The sequence below is a fragment of the Lutjanus erythropterus genome, chromosome 7, assembly GCF_056507025.1.
Source record: "Lutjanus erythropterus isolate fLutEry1 chromosome 7, fLutEry1.hap2, whole genome shotgun sequence".
Taxonomy (NCBI): Eukaryota; Metazoa; Chordata; class Actinopteri; order Lutjaniformes; family Lutjanidae; genus Lutjanus; species Lutjanus erythropterus.
In genome coordinates, this window is record NC_139323.1 from 3,916,882 (window position 1) to 3,938,652 (window position 21,771).

Here is a 21,771-nt window from a genome sequence, read left to right on the forward strand (position 1 = left end):
ACGTGACTTAGACCATCAACTCCCAAACTTTTTAGGCCATGCACCCCCTTCTATGTCCTGACCGAGCTGATGCACCCCCAACACCTTCAAAAAAAGGAACATACCCTATTTATAGCCGTCGCCATGGTGAAGGCAGCACATTCAGATGCTATTAAAGATCATTTGAATTAAATTCCAACAAAGTTAAACATGATCTGCCACGATGACACATGCAGAAACAGAGACAGGAGGTTCTCTCACTGATACCAAAAATACACATTTTTCCCCTCATGCACCCAGCTGGTGCACCCTAGGGGGTGCAAACACCCCAGTTTAGGAAACCATGACTTAGACAATGAAGCAGGATCAAACCAACAGAGGAGGATCTGCCACTGATGCTCTTTGCCCAGACTGAAGGTTAGAGAAAGGCTGGAGTAGTTCTGCTGGCCTGTACAGAACCACACGAAGCCCTGGGTGTCTGAATCTGCTTGGTAAAGAGGGAAATACCACACTGTTCTACTGAGACTGGGTCAATAGGTTAAACTATAAACTGGTGTGTGTGCTTTCATCTGGCCTCCAGAGCAGAGAAGGGGCAGAATCAGAGCTGTAAAGTTCATATCTGATGAAAACCTACAGCAATGTGACTATTAATGAGTCATCATCAGGGCTGGGAGGGTTACTTTAAAAATGTATTCCAATACAGTTACTAATTTCCTGTTAAAAAGTAGTCAGTAACGTAATCCAAGTATCACAATATTAAAGGAATGTGACTTGATTACTTTCTGTTACTTTTAGATTACCACAGCATCAAATATGGTGAAAATGTTGGTTCTAATATAGTGTTTTTAAGGCTAGAACTAATGATTATTTTCTCAATTAATCAATTAGTTTAGGCCATGGAATGTCAGAAAATGATGAAAAATATCGATCAAAGCTCAAGATGACGTCCTCAAATGTCTTGTTTTGTCCACAACCCAAAGATATTCAATTTACTGTCAGAGAGGAGTAAAGAAACCAGAAAATATTCACATTTAAGAAGCTGAAATCAGAGAATTTAGATTTTTCTTCATTAAAAAAAAGAGTCAAGATGATTAATCAATTATCAAAACATATTCTGATTAATTTAATAGTTGATTAATAATACATTAATCATTGCAGCTCTAAGTGTGTTATGTTGGTTGTTAGGTTTGTCCAGCTGTTCACTCCTTTGTTGCGCACAATTTATTGATTTAATTGATTGATTTAAAGACAAAAAATGTTGAAATTTCCACCCAGTGAAGCATTGGCCATGATAATGAATTGGCAGCTGTGTCTGCACTGTGCATGGTAGGATATCATTCTTTATTTTTAACTGTAATCCTACTAATAATCCACATTTTTACTGAATGTATCTGTAATCTGATTACATCTTTTTTTATGTGTAACTGTATTGGAATACAGTTACCTTGTTTCTGTATTCAGATTACATAATCCTGTAACTTCCCAAACCAGATGACAAGCAATGGGAGACTGAAAATAACCAAAATATTCCTTTAAAATCCTTCCACTGTGATGACTAACATGTTCCCACACTTTTAAATAAATGATTTTAAATGCAGATGTTGCCGTCCCACCGTCACTGTCCTGCTCTCAGATGCTTGACAGCCTTCACAGTCTGAAACAAAATTAAAACATGTCCACACATTAACGACAGATATAAAAGACACGAGGGTTCCCACATGCTCATGAACTGGAAGTTTCCATGATTGCCCCTCTTTTATTATAGTCACCCTGCAAAAAACTATGAGCTTTGTCCTCAGAGGACAGACGTTAACTCATGTACAGCAATGATGACGAAAGGTTTTTGGTCTGAAAAGTAGTTCTGACCCAGATGTTCATGTAGAGGACAGATCAGGCATGTGTCACTCAGTAGTCCAGTTCAAGCTGTCTTGGAGTGTAGAGCATTTAAGAACTGTCCACTGTAAAGTCTCAGCACTTATGAGTTAATAGACCAGATTGTGAGCTCTGCCAGGCATGTAAGAGTGGACGAGTCTGTAGAAAGTCAATCAGTCCACAGGGACGAGTGTTTCTGTCAGTTCCTGGTAGATTCCAGCAGGGACATCCTGACTCAGGTGTCTCACACACACACACACACACACACACTGGATCCTCTCCCTCCTTCAGCAGTGGATCTCATAGGCAATCTGCGAGTCCATGAACAGGCCCGTGTGATTCAGAAACATCCCCTCAGCCTCTGACGTGATCACAGGCTCCGCCTCCCCTCCCTCCCCCGCCATCCTCCTCATGGTCCGTATGTCGCCCTCCTGCTGCTGCTGCTGTTGCTGCTTGTTGGGGGCCAGGGTGGGGCTCATGGTCTGGGCCGGCCCTGACGACATGGTGTGGCTGGAGGTGTCAGATGGAGCGGGGCAGCCCAGGTTGGTGGTGGAGACGGCTGTGGGCGGAGCCGGAGGCAGCACAGGCTTGGCCCGGTTGAGGACATACATCTCGTGGCCGCGCTCGTCGCGGTACTCCTCCAGCTGGGCGAAGGTGGTGGGGCCATCAGAGTAGTCGTTCACGTACAGGATGCTCTCCTCCTGCAGGTTCAAACACACACTCATCACTGTCAGAGTACAGCAACATACAATATAATGGAAAACTTAGAGGTTTTAATATTTTACTTTAATACATTGACAGGTGAAGTGAATAACACTGATTATCTCTTCATCATGGCACCTGTTAGTGGGTGGGATATATTAGGCAGCAAGTGAACATTTTGTCCTCAAAGTTGATGTGTTAGAAGCAGGAAAAATGGAGTGTAAGGATTTGAGCAGGTTTGTGGGATGTTCCTGGTCTGCAGTGGTCAGTGTCTATCAAAAGTGGTCCAAGGAAGGAACAGTGGTGAACCGGTGACAGGGTCATGGGCAGCCAAGGCTCACTGATGCATGTGGGGAGTGAAGACTGGCCTGTGTGGTCCGATCCAACAGACGAGCTACTGTTGCTCAAATTACTGAAGAAGTTAATGCTGGTTCTGATACAAAGGTGTCAGAATACACAGTTCATCACAGTTTGTTGTGTATGAGGCTTTTGGGGTGTATGGAACATGTAAGGAGTAGAAAGTACAGATATTTGTTTTCAAACGTAGGGTGTAAAAGTGAAAAGTAAAGTACAGATACCTGAAAAATCTACATTTGTACAGTATCAATTATTTGCATGTGTATAATTGTAAAACAAAAAAAACAATACGGCAGTCAGTAGCAGTCCTTTTGCCTTGTTCTTTACATCAGTTTATTCTCAAAGGTGTTTTACAGGTGCTTATTGCTCTGTTTGTCTTTTTTTATTTTGAACATTTTTTCAAATGCTTGTGTTCTTTAGTTGTTAGTTTGTGTAACTGTAGATGTGAACTATGACTGTGAAGTTGTTCATTTTAATCTCTGGGAACTGAAATTTGAGCCCTTTTTAAATGTGAACTTAAACTGTGTGAATAAAACTGTTTACAGCAGTGTTTATTAATGTGCGCTGTCCCTTTTAAAGAAACCAACAAATTAATCAAAGAAGGCTGTGCAAACTGTGACTAACCTGCTCTCATCCATGTAATGTGTTGGAAAATAATAAAATTTGCCATCTTGTACAGACAATCAGGCACACACCTTCTCAGCTCCATCAGCCTCCTTGTCTCGTTGGTGATGGCGGCTGTAGATCATGGCGACCAGCAGCAGAGCAGTCAGAGCCAACAGTGAGATGCCCACAGCGATGGCGGTCTGAGTGGCGGCCCCTAGAGCGCTGAAGGCCATGCTGCCCAGAGCGTACAGGGGCTCCCGGCTCACATCTGAGCCCAGAGCAGGGCCGTGGCTCCTTAGTCGGGGCCAGGCGGGGGAGTACGGCGAGGACACCTGGGACCACGAGGCCCAGATGGAGGAGGAAGAGGAGGAGGAGGATGTGGATGAGTTGATGGCGAGCTGAAAGGTCACCCTGGCCACGCCCCCTGCGTTCCAGGCTTCGCATTCGTAGAAACCCGCGTGAGCCACGGTGACGTTGCTGAGAAACAACATGCCGCTGCCCGTGTCGGGGTCGAAGCGCTCGCCCTCAGTCTTCTGCAGGCTGACTCTGCCTTCCTCTGAGGGCTCCTCTGCTCTGCCTGCTGCACCTCCTCCTGCACCCAGCTCCTGCACCAGGCCTCTGGGAGACAACACCACCTTACCCTGGGACGCCTTCCTCCAGGTCACCTGCAAACATATCCAGTATTTCAAAAGTTTTGAAAATCATTATATCTCAATAAATTCTTTTGGGCTTGGAACTTTCATGAACATTAGAATGAATGTTCTTTCACATCCTGCAAACCATCCCTACCTGTGGTCGAGGGTACCCAGAGGCATGGCAGGACACCCTGAGGCTCTCTCCCAGACGCACAGCGAGCCTCCTGGGCTCAAGCTGCACCAGCGGAGGGATACACACCAGGCTGTTGAGGGGAACCTCCACAAGGCTTAGGTGGGAGAGGCGCGGCGGCTCGGTGCAGACCAGCCGACGTTCTGCGGAGCTGAGCAGCCGCTGGCCCTCCTCATCGATCCAGCTCCTCAGCCAGTGGAGAGCACAGTCGCAGCGCCACGGGTTGTCTGCAGAGGACAGAGGACAGGAGGTCAGACTGGTCCTCTTCATGCTGACACTGCTCTTGGCGGTGCTAGGCAATGTTTGTCATGAATATTTAAACAGAGATGGGAAGTAACTAAGTACAAATACTTTGTTACTGTACTTACGTCACATTACAATTTTTCTGTTGTCTCTACTTTACTTTAGTTTTAATGTGCATGAGGGAAACTATTGATTATTTTTATTTTGCATCATTGTGCGCTGCCTTCCCAACATCGAGACTGATTTCAGCCTAAATAGATGGAACAATAACACACAGAAAAGACAATTCATTGGTGTATCTATCTATATGACAGATGTAAGGAGATGAAGACTACATAAAAGATGGAACAAGGCGAAAGCAACATAACAAGACAAAAACCACGTAAAAGACGTAGCAGGGTGAAAAAGATGGCAAAAGACCTAACAAGACAAAAATTATGTAAAAGACAAAACAAGGTGTAAAAGACGTTACACATCATAATGAGACAAAAGCTACATACAATGTAAAACGGTGAACAGTAAAGTTGTTTCAAGGTGAAGTGATGTAAAAGACGTAAGAAAACAATGAGCCACAGTGAACAGGTGAGGCTCGGTTAGCTTTTTAAAGAAACAGACAATAGAAATTTCTTTCTGAGAGTAACTTTTTACTTAGAGCCTGCACTTTTTCACTTCTACTTGAGTATCAATCATCACTAAAGCATAAGGCGCCAATTAGGGGCATGCAGTTCTTGCAGTGAGAGACGTCTTTGTCCAGCTATTTTCTGTACAGATAACAAAAGTTTGATGCAGACTCACAGTCTCCAGAGAAAGAGATGGAGCGAGCACTCATATGGACTGAAATCTGACTAATATTCTCAGATTATTCATAAAATCAGTCAAAACATTTGATCGTATGGTCAGTTACACTTGACTAATGTATGAAAACAATGGTTAAATGACCTGAAAAGAGACACAACTTATCTGTGCGTGTTAGTGATGCGGGGATGAGCTCTGAGTTCATCCAAATTTCCATGTACGCACAAATCATCCACCTGCTGCCCACCCAAACATTTTATTTTCTTTGATTTAGAGACCCTCCCTGTAGGCTTTATTACCATTTAAATGATGACGAGCAGTGTGAGCTTTCCATGTGATTTCTTTATTGAATATTGTATTGATTATTATAATTGTGCTTTCTTTAACAGTTCATTAATAATTAGAGAGTCTGCTCTCATTTTCAGTTCCATGTGTGCAGTAATGTCACTGCAGCAAATATTGTGGGAAATTCAAGCAGCTAAACTCAAAACTGTAATCATAAACTTGACAGGGTAGAGGAAACTCTCCAGAGAAAACAGAACTAAATAATCAATGAAGCTGCGCTACTGCGCACACAGCATCACTGAGACGCATGCATGCTATTTTCACCTTGCAACCTATCCGCTATTAATCAGATTGTTAATTTTTATGACACGGCCCACTTGTATTTGACAGCAGGGTCATGAATGGTTTTGGACTGACCTCCACAAAACAATAAACAAGCAAACTGCACTGACTGCATTAAAGGTCACCATAGAAACAGAGAGAAACATATTGGCTGCATAAGGAAAAACTCTCTGAGGGCCATCGCCGATGATTTTACATGAACATGTATGTCAGTCATGCAGTCTCACCTGTGATGCGCAGCACCTGCAGGCTGACCAGAGGTCGCAGGGACGCAGGGCCGATGGTGTGCAGATTGTTCCTGCTCAGGTCCAGCAGAGCCAGAGAAGTCAAACCAACCAGAGCCTGGTCTGCTAACATCTCAATGCTGTTGTGCTGCAAATGGAGCTCCTGCAGGCGCTGCAGAGACATGATGGGAATGATTCATATCATCTGAGAAATGAAAATACTTCTTCAGTAGTAGTAGAAGTATCTTTATTTTTGCCAGTATTGTTTATAATGTGTTACTATGACATTCAGATCAGTCTTCTGCAGAGGTGGCAAAAATCCACACATTCTGTACTCAAGTAGAGCTACAGATACCAGGGTAAAAAAAAAAAGACTCTGGCCCTGAAATGTACTCCGAGCATAAAAGTAAAATGTCATAATTTGAAGGTCATTTCTGTCAGCTGTTTCTGGGCAAAACTAACTGAACCTCTCCTTTTCTCAGGGAGTCTCCTTCTCTGTCTGTTTCGTCTTTTCACGTTGTTACGTCGTTTCGTTTTCACTTAATTTTCATCTTGTCATGTCCTGTTACATCTTTCATCTTGTTTTTGTCTTGTTACATCTTTTACATCTTGTTGTGTCATTTTCGAATTGTTACAACTTGTTACGTTATATTGGTCTTGTTACATTTTTAACATCATTTTTGTCTTGTTTTGTCTCTTACTTAATTTTGTCTTGTTATGTATTATTAAGTTGTTTTCATCTGATGTTGTTTTCACCTAGTTATGTCTTTCACGCTGTTTTAGTCTTATGTCTTCTTACACTGTTTTCATCCTGTTGCACCTTTTATTTAGTTTTTGTCTTGTTGTGTCTTTTCATGTTGTTTTCGTCTTGCATTAAAACTACAGTTACAAACCTGTTACTGCAGTAGTTGCTTTTCACCAATGTGCTCTAAAATCAGCTGCTACAGTTATAAAGATGTCACCTATAGATGTGGACATGGCACTCCTGAGCTCTGATAAATATTGAGTAATAAGAAAGATTATTCAAAAAATTATCTTGAGAAAACTATTTTGTGTGTGTTCTCAAATTAACAAGATAAATGATCCTGTTTTCATTAAAAAAAATGGAGCTTTGTTATCTCAAGATAATGGCATCAAAAAAGTTGGCTGTTCTCAGCTTCTACAGTAACATCTCACCTGTAAGCCGCGGAAGGTGTAGTCCATTAAGCGTGTGATGTCATTTCCTGCTAGGTAAAGAATGCGGAGATGTTCGAGTCCCTGAAACATGTCAGCTGTCACCAGGTGGATCCTGTTCCCGTTCAGAGCCAGCTCCAACAGCTGACCCTGGTTCTGAAACGAGCCGGGCTCCACTGCTGAGATGGTGTTGTTCTGGAGGAGGAACATGAGAAGGTGACTGCAGCTTCTGCTGCTGATATCCCTCACGAAAAAGAAGTTATATACTTCAGCCCACTTTTTAGTTTATGAAAATGTACTTACAAGTATACTTGAAAGTTTTCTGTAAGTGAACTTAACATTATACTATCTACTACTTTATTATTTATTTATTTATATATTATTTTTGCATTTTCAAGTTAGGGCGAGTGATTTTGAAAAATATTTAATTGCAATTATTTTGACTGGCACTGCAATTATGATATGATTTACTATATATGTTACTAGAGGGAATAATATTTTTTACATCTTTATTCCTATTTTAATTGAAAAACAAAATGATTATGCTGTGATTTTTGCAGGGGTTTCTACCAGACAAAGTCTGTAGAATATGATATCATATATGAATATATGATATTGAATATGCAGGCCAGGACATCTTTGCAGCATAAAAAAATTGAATGTAAAATGGCATTTTGACACACATTTCACCTTTAACAAATATTTTGTCTCGTACAATTTGAAAATTGCAGTCGTCCAAATTGCCATTTCAGTAAAATTTAGATTAATTGTTCAGCCTTATTTCAAGTATACTATATATGTATAATTTTTGACACTTGAAATATACCTTTAACTGTACTTTAAGTAGATTTGAACCACACATACACACACACACACACACACACACACACACACACACACACACACACACACGCACACACACACACACACACACACACACACACACAATACAACCAGCAGACTACACATAAAAATTCACAAGATTCAAGATTAAGAACTTGATTTTCAGAAAATAGGTATCATATTTGATTCCATATAAGATGTGATATAAGAACATAACAATGGCGACAAACTAAAAAAATACAACATATAAAACATACTGTTGGTTAATATTAGAATTTGTGTGAGGAGCCTCTCTGAAATCAGCCCATCTGCCCACAAATATAAGATAATATGTCAAACATATGCTGGAATACTACAGTACCTCAAAGAAGCCAATATGTGTTTTTTAAAAAAAGTATTTTAATATGCTACTCTATCAAAAAAGTAAGCACAACTACAAGCCAAGTATACTTAAACTTCTCTGTATACTTAACTTTATAGAGTGTACTTAAGTACATTTGTTAAGTACAGTATATCTCTGATAAGTACATAAAAAGCAAACTGAAAGCAAACTTTCTAGTTTAAAATAAGTACACTTGAATAAACTTCAGTCCCTTTACTGCTTTGGTGCTGTTCCTTCTGTTTGGATCCCGTCCTGCTGGAACCCTCATCTGACTCGGTTCCATCTGTTTTATAACTGATTTATCTCCCACGGTTAAATACGGAAAATCAGTGTGTTAGTCCATCTAAACACACACACACACACACACACCAAACACTGTAGATAACAGTGATTTCTTCTTAAGGGGAACTCCACATACACACTACATATTACCAGGCTTTCTGACAGTTAAACTGATAAATTTTTGGTTATGGACAAAACAAAACACGTCACCTTGGACTCTGGGAAACTCTGATCAGCATTTTTCATCATTTTCTAACATTTCATGGACCAAAACACTAATTGATTTATTGAGAAAATAATCGAGAGATTAACTGATAATGAAAACAACTGTCACAGAAAAGACTTCAAAAATAGGTTGAAGGATCTATTTTTCAACAGATAAGATTATGACAGGATTAATTAATCAATTAATTGTTTTTAGTAAGTTTTAAATAAAAAAACAAATCTATCTATATCTATATCTGATTCTAGCTTCTTAAATGTGCATATTTTCTGTTTTCTTTACTCTTATTTGAGGTGTGAAGTATGGCATTGTACTCCAAATTAATGTAAAGTAATCAAATTACATTGCTTTAATACTGTGATACTTGGATTCGGTTATTAACTGTGTTTAAGTAATCCTGCATATTTGGTATATGATGCAGACAACAGCTCAGGTCCAGCAGATCCAAACTTTACAATGAGGTCTCAATAAGAAATGTGCAAATTGCTGCTTCCAATTCAGAGCCAGTTCATTTTCAGACCCTGCAGGGGTGTGTGTGTGTGTGTGTGTGTGTGTGTGTGTGCGCGCGCGCGCGCGTGTGTGTGTGTGTGTGTGTGTGTGTGTGTGTGTGTGTCTGTGTGTGTGCGTGTTTGTTACCTGCAGGTATAAGTAGTGCAGGTGCCTCAGCAGAGTGAGGTCTTGTCGACGGATCTGACCAATCACATTGTCTTGGAGGAAGATGGTCTGGATGGAGAGAAGAAAAAATAAAGAAGACAAAGGGAGAGTTTGGGTCAATGTTGTTTTGTTCTGCTTATTCTGTGACAACAATAAGCACTCAAGAACTGGGCCAAGCTTCTCTGCAGCACTCAGAAAACATATGTGGGACCAATAACTGCTGCTGGCGCTGTGGCAAAAACAATCATGTGGCTCAGTGTGACCCGAAAATGTGCCGCAAAAAACTTATATAATAACTGACACCTTCTGGCTCTACACAAGATCAGTGTGAAAACACTGGAGAAGCTGATAAAACTGAACTCATCCACATAGACAGCCGCCTACGCAGGAGCAGCCAGCTCAATCCAGGGGACATCATTCAGTAAACAGACAGTCAAACAACTGCTTATTAAAGACTACATCTTCACAGCCCTGAGTCTGTTCTGAGGTTCTGTCCAATACTGGATTCCATGTGGAAAGGACCCACGCTCTGAACACCTACGTCTCAGATGGGCTCTGTGTCAGGCTGTAGTAATGTCAGGGCATTTTCGCACCTATAGTTCACTGGAGGAGTAACAGATTACATGTAACGGGATTACATAATTTCTGTATTCCATTACAGTTACAGATAAAACAGATGCAATCAGATTACAGATACATTCAGTAAAAATGGGGATTATTAGTAGGATTATAATTTTAAAAAAAAGAACAATATCTTACCATACACAGTTCACATACAGCTGTCAATTCAGTATCATGACCTCCTCTCTGACAGTAAACTGAACATTTTTGAGTTGTGGACAAAACAAGACATTTGAGGACGTCATCTTGACACATTTTTATGGAACACAAAACTAAATTATTAATTGAGAAAATAATAAAGCGATTAATCAATGATGAAAATTATCATTCTTTGCAGCCTAAAAATACAATATCAGGCTAAACATTTTCACCATATTTTATATGGAGGTAACCGTGGGGCGGCAGTAGCTCAGTCTGTAAGGACTTGGCTTGGGAACCGAAGTTCAAGTTCGCCAGTTCAAGTCCCACTCGGACCAAAAGTATGGTAGCTGGAGAGGTGCCAGTTCACCTTGAGCAAGGCACTAAACCCCTAACTGTTCGGAGCATGCTGACTATATGAATGTGTGCAGCCCCCTCACTCTGACACCTCTCTCAAAATGCATGTTCCTGTTTGTGCATGTGTGTGTATTTTGGGCCTGGTTCATCCAATCACCCTCAAAGTGTTGTATGCATGTATGTACAACATTTTCAACACAGGGAAAAGAATGTATTTGGGGATTAATAAACCCATTTAGTATTGTGATACTTGGATTATGTTACTGACTAGATTTTTTAACAGGTAGTTAGTAACTGTATCAGATTACATTTTTAAAGTAGAATGGACTGACCTGTGTGGACGGAGGGACGTGTTTGGGGATGTCCCTCAGGCCGGTGGAGCCACACTCCACAGTGAGGCTGTAACAGCGACAGCTCACAGGACAGGAGGGAGACGCTCGACCGGGAGTGTGGAGAGACAGGAGGAGCACGGAGAGAAGGAGCACCAGCAACACGGCCATCACACCAACTGACGGGACTGAGGAGGAGGAGGAGAGAACAGTGAACAAACACGTCAGTCTGTATGAATAACTCAGCTCAGCTTTTTTGACTGATTGGGGCCAAAAAACAAGAGTAGTCAATCCAAAGAAAAGTCTGTAATCATGTTAGCATGAAAGTGAGTATCCTACATAACATAATCTGACAACTACAGATTGTATTGTGTTCTGTGTAAGAATTTTTTTGGGGGGGATTTCCACTCCCTGCTTTTGATGTCCCCTCCTGTAGTCGTTTTTTTTATCCGCAGTGGGGATGTGTTATCTCTGCTTGTGGACAGACTGAATAAATTAAATGCATTTCATATGCTCACCAGTAGATGGAGTAGATGGTGCAAATTGATGAGCCATACTACATTTTTAACAAGATGTTACGGATGATTCTGAGTGGACTGAGTCGCAAGAGGATCCAACTCTCATGTTACACTGGAGATATGGAAACCAACTTACACTAGCTAAAGAAAAACATATCCCATTGGTAAATCATTATTATGAAATACAAAAGTTGAAACTATGAGATAAAAAGCCCTAATTATGAGACAAGTCATAATTATGACATTTAAAGTCGAAATTATGAGATAAAAAGTTATAATTATGTGATAAGAAGTCGAAACTATGAGATAAAAAAAAAATTGAAATTATGAAGTAAAAAGCCGAGATTGAGATAAAAAGTCAAAACTGAGATACAAAAGTTTTGAAATAAAAACTCAAAATTCTGAGATAAAGATGAGATAAAATGTTGACATTATAAAATAAAAAAGTTAAATTATGAGATAAAAAGACACATTTATTATATAATTCTGACTTTCATGATAAATTAGACTTTTTATCTCATAATTATAACTAACCATGGGGATATTTTTTCCTCTTATTGGCAGAAATGTTCTTCCATACAATGATGACATCACCTCACGCTTGGAATGACAGTAAATCCACTTCTATGGTTTGTCACTGTCATATTCAAGTCAACTGTCACTATAAACAATAATAACTAGCTTAGTTTTGGCAAGCTATCAAAAATGAATATCTGTATGAAACAATGACAAAACATTTTTGTGCTGAAAAAATGCAAAGAAAAAAAGTCTCAATATACTTTTGTCTTCATCATAACAATTAAAATTCTATTCAGGAAAATGTCCCTTCTCTTTTATTCAGACTGCACATTGATTGTATTTAATCAGTTTTCTGACTTCTAAAGGTATTCATGCTTGGAAAAATCACTCAAGGGAACATTTTGGCAAACAGCAAATTTTGGTTACTGCTACAAATCAATACAGAATTTAGGTAATTTCTGCAGAAACTATCTTTTAGGGGGAGATATGACAAGAATGCATTACTTTAACTCTGTAGCTTTAAGTGTTTACTGGTATTCTGCCATAGAATATTTGCTGAATTAATGGAAACATCCTCTCTATTTGCATTCAGACACTGTTCACCTATTCTGCACAGTAATTTTTCACACTCAGTATGTTCATTCCGCCAAGTAAATAAAATATTAAACGTATTTTCGCTGGAAACGTTTTGTGCCTGCTCAGGGAAAGTAGAATGAAAAGCAGCCAAACTCGGGCTCAGTGGAAAGTAAACTGAGATTTAGCAGAGACGACAGAAGGGGAAGCAGCAGCCCCTCAAAACCACACACACACACACACACACACACACACACACACGTGATCATACAGACTTACTGAGAGAAGAAGTGATGAAGTGTGAAAATCTAAAGTTTTGGAAGAGAAATCAGATTTAATGAACATTCTGGAGACGCATGAAGCGACTGTGCCTCAGATCTGTTGTCATCATCATGTCAGATGTAGCAGCACTGTGACCATGCTGAAAACTTTTATGAACACAGACTGCTCTGATTTGTCAGAGGGCAAATGTTAACCGGTCAGATATTCCTCAGCTGTCTGCTCTGATCATCTCGCTGCACATGTTCCAGTCTGACTTGTCATGCTGACATCTCAGCTATTAACTTGGCGAGCACCAAAACCCAAGACGGGAGTGTCCAGACTTGTTTGAAGTGAGGGGGGCACGAAGTGCATGTGTGCATCAGAATAGCATTCATCTACCATTTCTCATATTTACTTTGATTACTAACATTACAGTGTCTTCTAGTTTCTTATAGTTTTTTGTTTGGCACCATACAAATAAAATATAAAGCTTCCATATTTTATTCTTTGAGTCCTCCAAAAGAAACTGTACCTGCATTGTTTCTTTCCTCTGGCTGTGCAGCCTCCACCAAAAACATTTTTTCCTATGATTTTATTTATGATTTATTTATTATTATTTATTTGTGTACAGTTATTGTTTTTGTGAGTATAAAGAGAACTGCAGCTAACATCTCATTACAAGGCTGTGCTGTAAAATGAGCAATAAAGTAAAATTAATGTAGGCCACATTAAAGAAAGCAATACACATTTAAAATAGGGTTGCAAATTCTGGGCAATTTCCTTAGTTTTTCAATTGATAAATTAATCATTAATTTAATCCTTTGTTTTAGCAGTGAGGTTTTTTTTTATGTTTTTTATGTTCATATTCGTTTTTTTCTGTTATTTTACAGCATATTTTACTATATTTGATTGTACAGCACTTTGGTCAGCTGTTATTGTTTTGAAATGTGCTCAAATCAAATAAATTTTGATTGGACTGGATTTTGAGTTGTATTCAACAAATGACTCTGCAAGACAAAACAATGTCAACTGAGTTGCAGATAGTGCCATTTCGAGACTACTGATTAATTATCAGCTCATACATTTTACATCAGTTAAATGCTTAATGGTGATTAATCGGTGGATGATCATCATAGAAATACCAAAAACTCTACTCTACTCTAGCAAAGACAGTCAGAAGCATTTTGCTTACCATTAAACTTTTATCAGACCTTTATTTTGAAAGGGGTCAGTGCTGTGTTCATTGGTAATCATAACAAACTGTATCTTTTATATTAAACTGTAACTTTATTCACTCAGTGCTGCACATCCATGTTCTTTATGCCGTTTTTCTACAGCCTGTATGCAGCCTGCATGGTATAGTTTTAAAAAAGTAAAAAGAGCTGGCCATTATTAGAACCTAATACCATCTCTGTCTGGCCCATAGCAGCCTGATTAATTTCTCATGTGGCCCCCCACAAAAAATAATTGGCCACCCCTGTACTTGAGGATAAAGGGGGGAAGGGGGCAATAACGGTGGCCAATCAGATTTGAGGGGTTGCTAGTTAACCCCCTCCCCCGAATGCCCCTGATCAGGACAAAGTCCACCACAGGTGTATGATCAGAACTCCCAGTCCCCGACCTGACTCATGTATGAAGACTGGAAACCCTAACGAATAAAACTACATTTCCAACAGAGCTCAAGATGTGTAAACGGTCTGGCACACACTATGAAGCGGTGTGTGTGTTTCAGTCACCTCCCTGACTGTGACAGAGTGAATCCTATCAAGCCAGAAGTGAAGCGTGTTGTAACGGCAGCTCCACTGGGGATTATGTCTTTACAGAGGAAAAGACTCATTTTAACAATCCAGGTACAGATAACACTACAAATTCAAGCTTTGTAGGGCATTCATCTCAGTCTGTGAATCACTGTCACCATAGGAACCATTCCTGCCACGAGATCCATCATCAAGGCCTTTTCTTTGTCTCCTGTGGAGCTGGACGCCTGCACAGCATCACTCTGAAGGGGTCTGCTGCTGTTTGCCACAGAAACACAGGTTTCTGTCTGTACAGTGCATCGGTACAGTGCAGTCACTGGCCAGACCAGTTTTGTTATGTGGGGACCTACTGAGCGACAATCTGCTTTTTGGGAGGAAAAACTTACACTGTTTTTATTTTTAACTACCAGAAAACTATTGTAATTCATAAGCATAACCATCCCTGAGAGCTGTACACAGGTCACAAACGTGGCAGCAGCTGAGACAGTCTTTTACAGAGCTATTGTTTTTGATGTTTTGCTCAGTCTTGGATTCAAGTTGAACTTGAAATTGCGTGAAGTTAGTTTTCTGTTAGCAGAGACGTCCTGAGTTTGAAATGACCCATAGCTTGTTCCATCATATTTTTGATCATGTGCAGTGACTCTCAGTTAAAGACTGTAGTCAGTGTTGTGCATGAATGCACTAAAAGAGCAGCATTCAGTAAAAACGTGCTCAGAGAACACACACTCACATCGTCAGCTGATCAAAAAAATGTGATTGCAGTAGAGCAAGTGTGTGAATGTGGACAAAAGTGTTGACGTGATATAAAAACTTCGTTTGATCAAGAAGCCTCATGTTTCTCAATAATTCTGTGATTTATCAGCGAAGTGTATAAACCAGACAGATCCAGGTTACGCTCATCTCCGAACGTATCTGTGGAAACCCATTTCTGCCTGTTGAAACTTTATCAAAATAATGTCTTGGAATCTCAAAATAATGAGAAACTTCAAAATTACTTACATGCAAAATCATTATTTTAAGATATTAAGTCATTATTTTCAGATGTTTTTATTGTAAGATACTAACTCGACATATTTTAAGATAGGGGAGGCTGGGGACAGTTGTAACATTTAAAAAAAATCCTTAATAACTCACAATTTGAATTAAACTAGTCATCTTTTGATATGAGAAACATGTATATACATGCTCTAATTAGTAATACAATTCATGAATTTTCACCAGTAAGGTCAAGACTGTAATATTAAATTTCATGCAAGAAGTCAGAGTGTTACCATTGCCCCCTTGGTGGAGTCAGTTGTCACAGTGGTTGAGGCAGTTCAAATATTGAAAAAAGTCATATTAGCCCACTGTCTCTCAAATAAAAGCACGCATCAAAGTAATCACATTACTGTTGTAGTATCTAATAATCATACTTAAGGTTTTTTTTGTATGTGGTTTGAATGTGGTCTTAAATATCAGGCACTCAAAGAAAAAGTCTATAATTATTTTTGGAGAAGACTAGGTGACTTTTCTAAAATTTTACTTATTTGCTACGAGTTAAAAGTAGTTTTACATTTACAAGTAAAATAAACATAAAGACATGAATAATGTGATTTAGTATAACATCATTATGTAGACTCTGTCCCTGGTATTAGGAAGAAAAATGGTTTTATATTTGGGACTGTGAACTAAGTTCAAAAGTAAAAAATGTGAACTACGAACATGAACTAGTTCATTTTAGTCTCTGTGAACTGAACTTTGAGCCAACTCTTTTGATGTGTGAACTTGTACAACACTGACTGTAGTGATCATGCCCTAAAAATTCCTTCAGGTCTAATTCTGTGGCTGGTTCAGAGGAGTTTTATTGCCTGTGCAGTGGAGACAGAAGTTCTCAACAAAGCTGTAGAAGCCTCACTAACCAGGGTTAAGATAATTCTCTGAGGAAGGTAAAAAGTCACTGAAACTACCAGAACCTAAGATGTGTATTCCATGTCAGCCCCGGGGTGTCTGAGGACTCCTGTGAACCTTCTACAGATATTCTGGAGCGACTAAAGTACAGTCTGGGTTTACTAAGCCTTTACTCAAGCTGCTAATGTGATCCATACAGAAGAACCAGAAACACAAAAGGCAGACTGAAAGGAGTGAAAGGAGACAGGAAGCATCTCCTCCCTCTCACTGTCTGATACTCTGAGTTAATAGACTCATCCTGGACTTATTTCACCCCCGACAGCGACTATAACCTCATCATTTGTTCTCTGTTTATAATTGAACTGTGGACTACTGGCTGTCATTATAGTAATTCTCTGCAATAATTCCTGTTTGAAATACTGATTTAAATGACAATAACTTGTGCAATAACTCACCTGTTAAACACATACAGCATTGTTTACGTTGTTATATATGATTGTAGCTTGATGCACATTTTGTACAGAATTCTTACATTGCATATTCATTAATTCTATTCAACTTATATCTTCTATTATTGGTGTTTTATATTTATATAATGCTGTCATATATTGTAGAATAAAGCGCATGTGTCTTTATACATATTGGTGTCTATCTGAAAATCATTTAACTTCTCACATCGTTAGCTTCTTCTTCTATAATTTCACATGTCTTACAATACATACACTAATGATACACCGTTGAGATGTCACCATACCACAACTTTAACCATAAAAAATGATATTCAATACCTCTTTCAGCGTCAGGGCAAAACCTTTTTCTATTTTTTTTTACTTCCATCCTGCACACAGTGCTGCTACAAAAGAAGACAATGAACAGGTTTTGCTGTAAGTGAGATTTCAGGCAGGACAGTGAAGACTGAACTGAACTGTGCTGAGGTACTGATTGACCACTTACATCATTTTTTAATATATATACATTATTGCTATTATTAATATGAATACTAATACTAATATGAACTCTTTTGACAACGTTAGTGCACCATCCAAAAAATTGCACTGTAAATTTTGGGAATTTGGGGATTAACTACTTAAAACAACAGCATCTTTTAAACAAAGCAGTGACATAATATAGTGCCAAAATGTATTGTTGTACTGGACTGCATCGTACTGAGTGGTGTTTATAATGTTCTGCTCCTCTGATGTATGCAACTAGGACATAAAATTAGACACTGTCTCAATCATAAACACATCATTGAATATACACCTTTTTCATAACAACAGCATAACATTATAAACTTTGTGAAGTTAGAATTTATGACAGATCTGATGTATTGATCACAACAGATTGTACAGATGTACCTAATATAGTGGCCATTAAGTCTATATGGTATGTTTTGCTTCACTGACTTTCAAACTCTGTGATGTTTAGGATGATCTGCTTATTTTTGTGATGACTGACTTATGTACACTGTTACTACCAGGGTTGGGAGGGTTCTGATACAGTCACTAATTACCTGTTAAAAATATAATCCAAGTATCACAATATTAAAGTAATGTAACTTTATTATTTTCCGTTACTTTTGGATTACCTCAAAATAAAATATGGTGAAATTATTTAGCCTAGTATAATGTCTTTAGGGCTGCAACATAAAATTATTTTTTTATCATCAATTAATCTTTTTCTCAATTAATCAATTAGTTGTTTAGGCCATGAAATGTCAGAAAATGGTGAAAAATATTGATCAAAGTCCAAGATGAAAGATGAAAAAGAAAGAAACCAGAAAATATTCACATTTAAGAGGCTGAAATCAGAGAATCGGGACTTTTTGTAATTCAAAAATGACTTAAAACAATTGATTGATTATCAAAATAGATGCAGACTAATTTAATAGTCGATTAATAACTGTTGCTGTTAGATTTATTAGTTTGTCCAGCTGTTTCTTCCTTTGATTTATTGATTGATTGATTGATTGATTTAAAGACAAAAAATGTTATAATTTCCACCCAGTGAAGCATTTTTTCACAAGAGGCCATGATAATAGATTGTCAGCTGTGTGTGAACTGTGCATGGTAGGATATCATTCTTTATTTAAAAATTCTACTAATAATACTGATACCAATAATCCCTATTTTTACCAAATGTATCTGTAATCTGATTACATCTTTTTTATCTGTAACTGTAATGGAATGCAGTTACGTAATCCTGTTACACTCCAAGCCTGGTTACTGGTTATAAACAGAATTATTGTGATTTTGCTATCAACTGATAACTGAAAATAAAATAAAAACATGTACATTTGAGGTTAAAAAATAACATAAATACAGTGAGAACTATATAAACACTGCAACATTGTTGGAGTATTTTAGTTTAAGTATTTTTTAAATAAAATAATAAGCATTAAATTAAAGTATTATGTCATTATTTCAGTATTAAATGAATAATCCATGTTGTTTATATTTTGGAATTCGTTTCCAGTATCTTGCAGTCTGCAGGTCCTGCTCAGACTGTGTGCAGCCCTCCCTGCAGGCTGCAGTCATACATGAAGAGAGGCTACAGTAGAATACAGTCATGTGTTACTGTAGTCACAGTGAATGTACTGTAATCCTGAGAGCTGAATACCCAGCGGTGCTGCAGGCCATGCTACCTGAACACACCGAACACACAATCACAGTAAACAATATGTGATCCCAGCACTGACCATCACCCCACACCAGTACTCACATGAGCCCAGTGGACAAAAGACCTACAGCAGAACAACAGCCTTCCAGATGTTTCTGTGCAGATCCCAGATGTGGAGAAATAATTCCAACGACGTTTTATTGTTGTTTAACAGCGCGCTGAGGACGGATGGATGGATGAGGGGACGGATGGGAGGATGGAGGGATGGAGAAGAGTCCGAGTGATGCTGTGTGCCTGCACGACGCCTCCTGATTCCCTCTTTAACTGCCGGATCCTGATTATTCAGATTGATTGAAGATGAAGCTCCAGCGTCCAGCGGCAGAGCAGCAGCAGCTGATGGATGTTTCCACGGAGCGCAGAGCACCGCGGGCCCGTCGCATCCTGCGAACACAAGAACCGATGGAAACAAACGGGGATCAAGCGGCGGGCAGCGGGACATCAGCCGGGGCATCAGACAGCGGCGGCGGGCCGGACTGTGGGTCTGCAGCACCGTGTGTGTCTCTCTCTCTGTGTGTTACATCCAGCTGTTCACTCACTCCTCTCCCTCAGCATCCCCTCAACCAATTACCCCGCGCTGCTGCTCCTGAGGACCACAGTCAAGTCAGCTGTGTTCAACAACAACACTTCCGCCAGAATCCTTCAGAATAAAAGCCTCATGACAAATATGAATATGTTTGCACAAAATGTGTCGCAGCTCGGTGGAAAAATACTCCTCTCACACTTTAACATCAAATACAGGGGAAACAAAACTGTGGTTATATGCAGTGTCAGACATATTGTAACACTTACAATAAATACATGTAAGGGATAATGTAATGGGTCATTATTGTGAAATAAATCCTGACAGGATGATGCAGGTCTTGAATCAACCTGAAAGGTTTATTTCTCATTAATGACCTGCTGACTGTACATAATGCCACTTATTACAAAAAAAAGAAAAGAAAAAAACTCACAATTCATCTCACCGTTCATTGTATCGTTTGTTACATGGTTAGCCCCCCCCCCCCAAAAAAGAGAGAAAAAAAACAAACAATAATTTTACACAAAATATGGATTTAATTTAATTTCTATGATCAGAGCTGTGTCTGTAGCAATAGTGGTATCGATAGTCTGTTCCTGATAGCAACAGTCTCCTCTACAATAAAAAATAGACTGCAGAATGCTGTAATTGACCAAAATCGAGTATTTAATAAAGCCACGTAATTATTCAAGATGGAACACAGGCAGTAACAACAGGACATTAACAGGGAGCCTAAGTCACACACCCTACCTATTAACCATAATCAATGGTGAGAGGCAAATTATTTTTGGATCCTATTTGAATTGTGCCATGAATCACTCATATGATGTTTGTCAATTAATAAGATCATTTTTCAAGTCAAGAAAGTTGATGCTTGGCGTAAAACTGTTGAAGTATCAGACTCTCAAGATTAGAAAGACTACACACCCAGGAGCTGCATGAGTGATGTCCTGATTTTCTTCTTACAAAAGCTAACTTAATGAACACATAGAGAGGAGGAAAAGAAAGACAAGAGACAGCAGGGACAAAAAAGAAAGAAAAATGGTGAGGTAATTAGAGGTGAGGTGGGAAATGATCAAATGACATGAAAATAGAGAGAGGAGTTTGAAGTGAGTTTGATGGAAATACAAATGAAACGGATAAAGAAGTGAGAAGGTGCCTACATACATAAACTGGGTGATACAGTCAGTTTTTTATTCCTCTTTTATTAAGAGGAACTGAGGACAAATCTGACAGGTTAAAGCAACTTTGTCTCATGGCTAAACTGAACTGGGTGAGGCAAAACTAAGAAAAATGCACTGCATAAGATAAGACTATTTTATATAATTAATTCAGACTTAAGTCTTCTTTGCTTGTGTCACCACACCTGTCTTTAACCTTCTTTAAAAAAAAAAAGATTGTGTAAAGCAGCAATAAATGTCAGACAAATGTGAATGATTAAAGAAAAGTAGCAAGTAAAAAAATTAAGTCTCAAAATCATGAAAAATTGAGTGGTTTGCTGTGAGCGGGGCATGTCTGCTCTGCAATAATCACTACAACCTGAAACATGGACACTCTGTCTAGTAGTCTTATAGGACATGTTGGGACATGTTTGAGCCACCAGAGCCAGAGGACAGTGACATGATGGTATTTTTTTCTTCTGTGTCGGGTTGTTGGAACTGAAGTGAGCTGAAGTGAACTGCTGGACTGATTTGGACTGACAGAGTCGCTGACAGTACGTTTGTAACTGACTGTTAGGGAGAGTGAGGGGAGGGGGAGGCGGTTCGTGGGGTTTATTTAGTGTAGGGCAGTGTTTCCCAACCCTGGTCCTCAGGGACCCCTGTCC

General features: G+C 39.1%; 1 protein-coding gene across 2 annotated transcripts; it reads right to left on the reverse strand.

Annotated features, from left to right (window-relative positions):
* Positions 1 to 1,161: 1,161 nt before the first annotated feature.
* On the reverse strand, positions 1,162 to 20,008 carry LOC146323449 (leucine-rich repeat-containing protein 24-like). 2 transcript variants are annotated; one of them, XM_084722418.1, is made up of 8 exons: positions 19,469 to 20,008; positions 11,236 to 11,420; positions 9,770 to 9,856; positions 7,407 to 7,598; positions 6,234 to 6,402; positions 4,306 to 4,568; positions 3,606 to 4,181; positions 1,162 to 2,552 (listed from the first exon to the last, which is right to left on the reverse strand). In XM_084722418.1, the coding sequence occupies exons 2-8, from the start codon at positions 11,401 to 11,403 to the stop codon at positions 2,139 to 2,141; spliced, it is 1,869 nt and encodes a 622-aa protein (XP_084578544.1). In that variant the 5' UTR covers positions 11,404 to 11,420; positions 19,469 to 20,008; the 3' UTR covers positions 1,162 to 2,138. The 2 variants fall into 2 exon arrangements, with proteins under 2 accessions (XP_084578544.1, XP_084578546.1); XM_084722420.1 differs by lacking the exon at positions 11,236 to 11,420.
* Between the last annotated feature and the right edge of the window lie 1,763 nt (positions 20,009 to 21,771).

Coding starts and splice junctions, on each gene's coding strand:
- LOC146323449 (XM_084722418.1), bottom strand. CDS start 11,403: ATGGCCGTGTTGCTGGTGCTCCTTCTCTCCGTGCTCCTCCTGTCTCTC. Junction 9,857..11,235: donor ACGTCCCTCCGTCCACACAG/GTCAGTCCATTC, acceptor CTCTCCATCCAG/ACCATCTTCCTCCAAGACAA. Junction 2,553..3,605: donor AGGCTGATGGAGCTGAGAAG/GTGTGTGCCTGA, acceptor TTGAACCTGCAG/GAGGAGAGCATCCTGTACGT.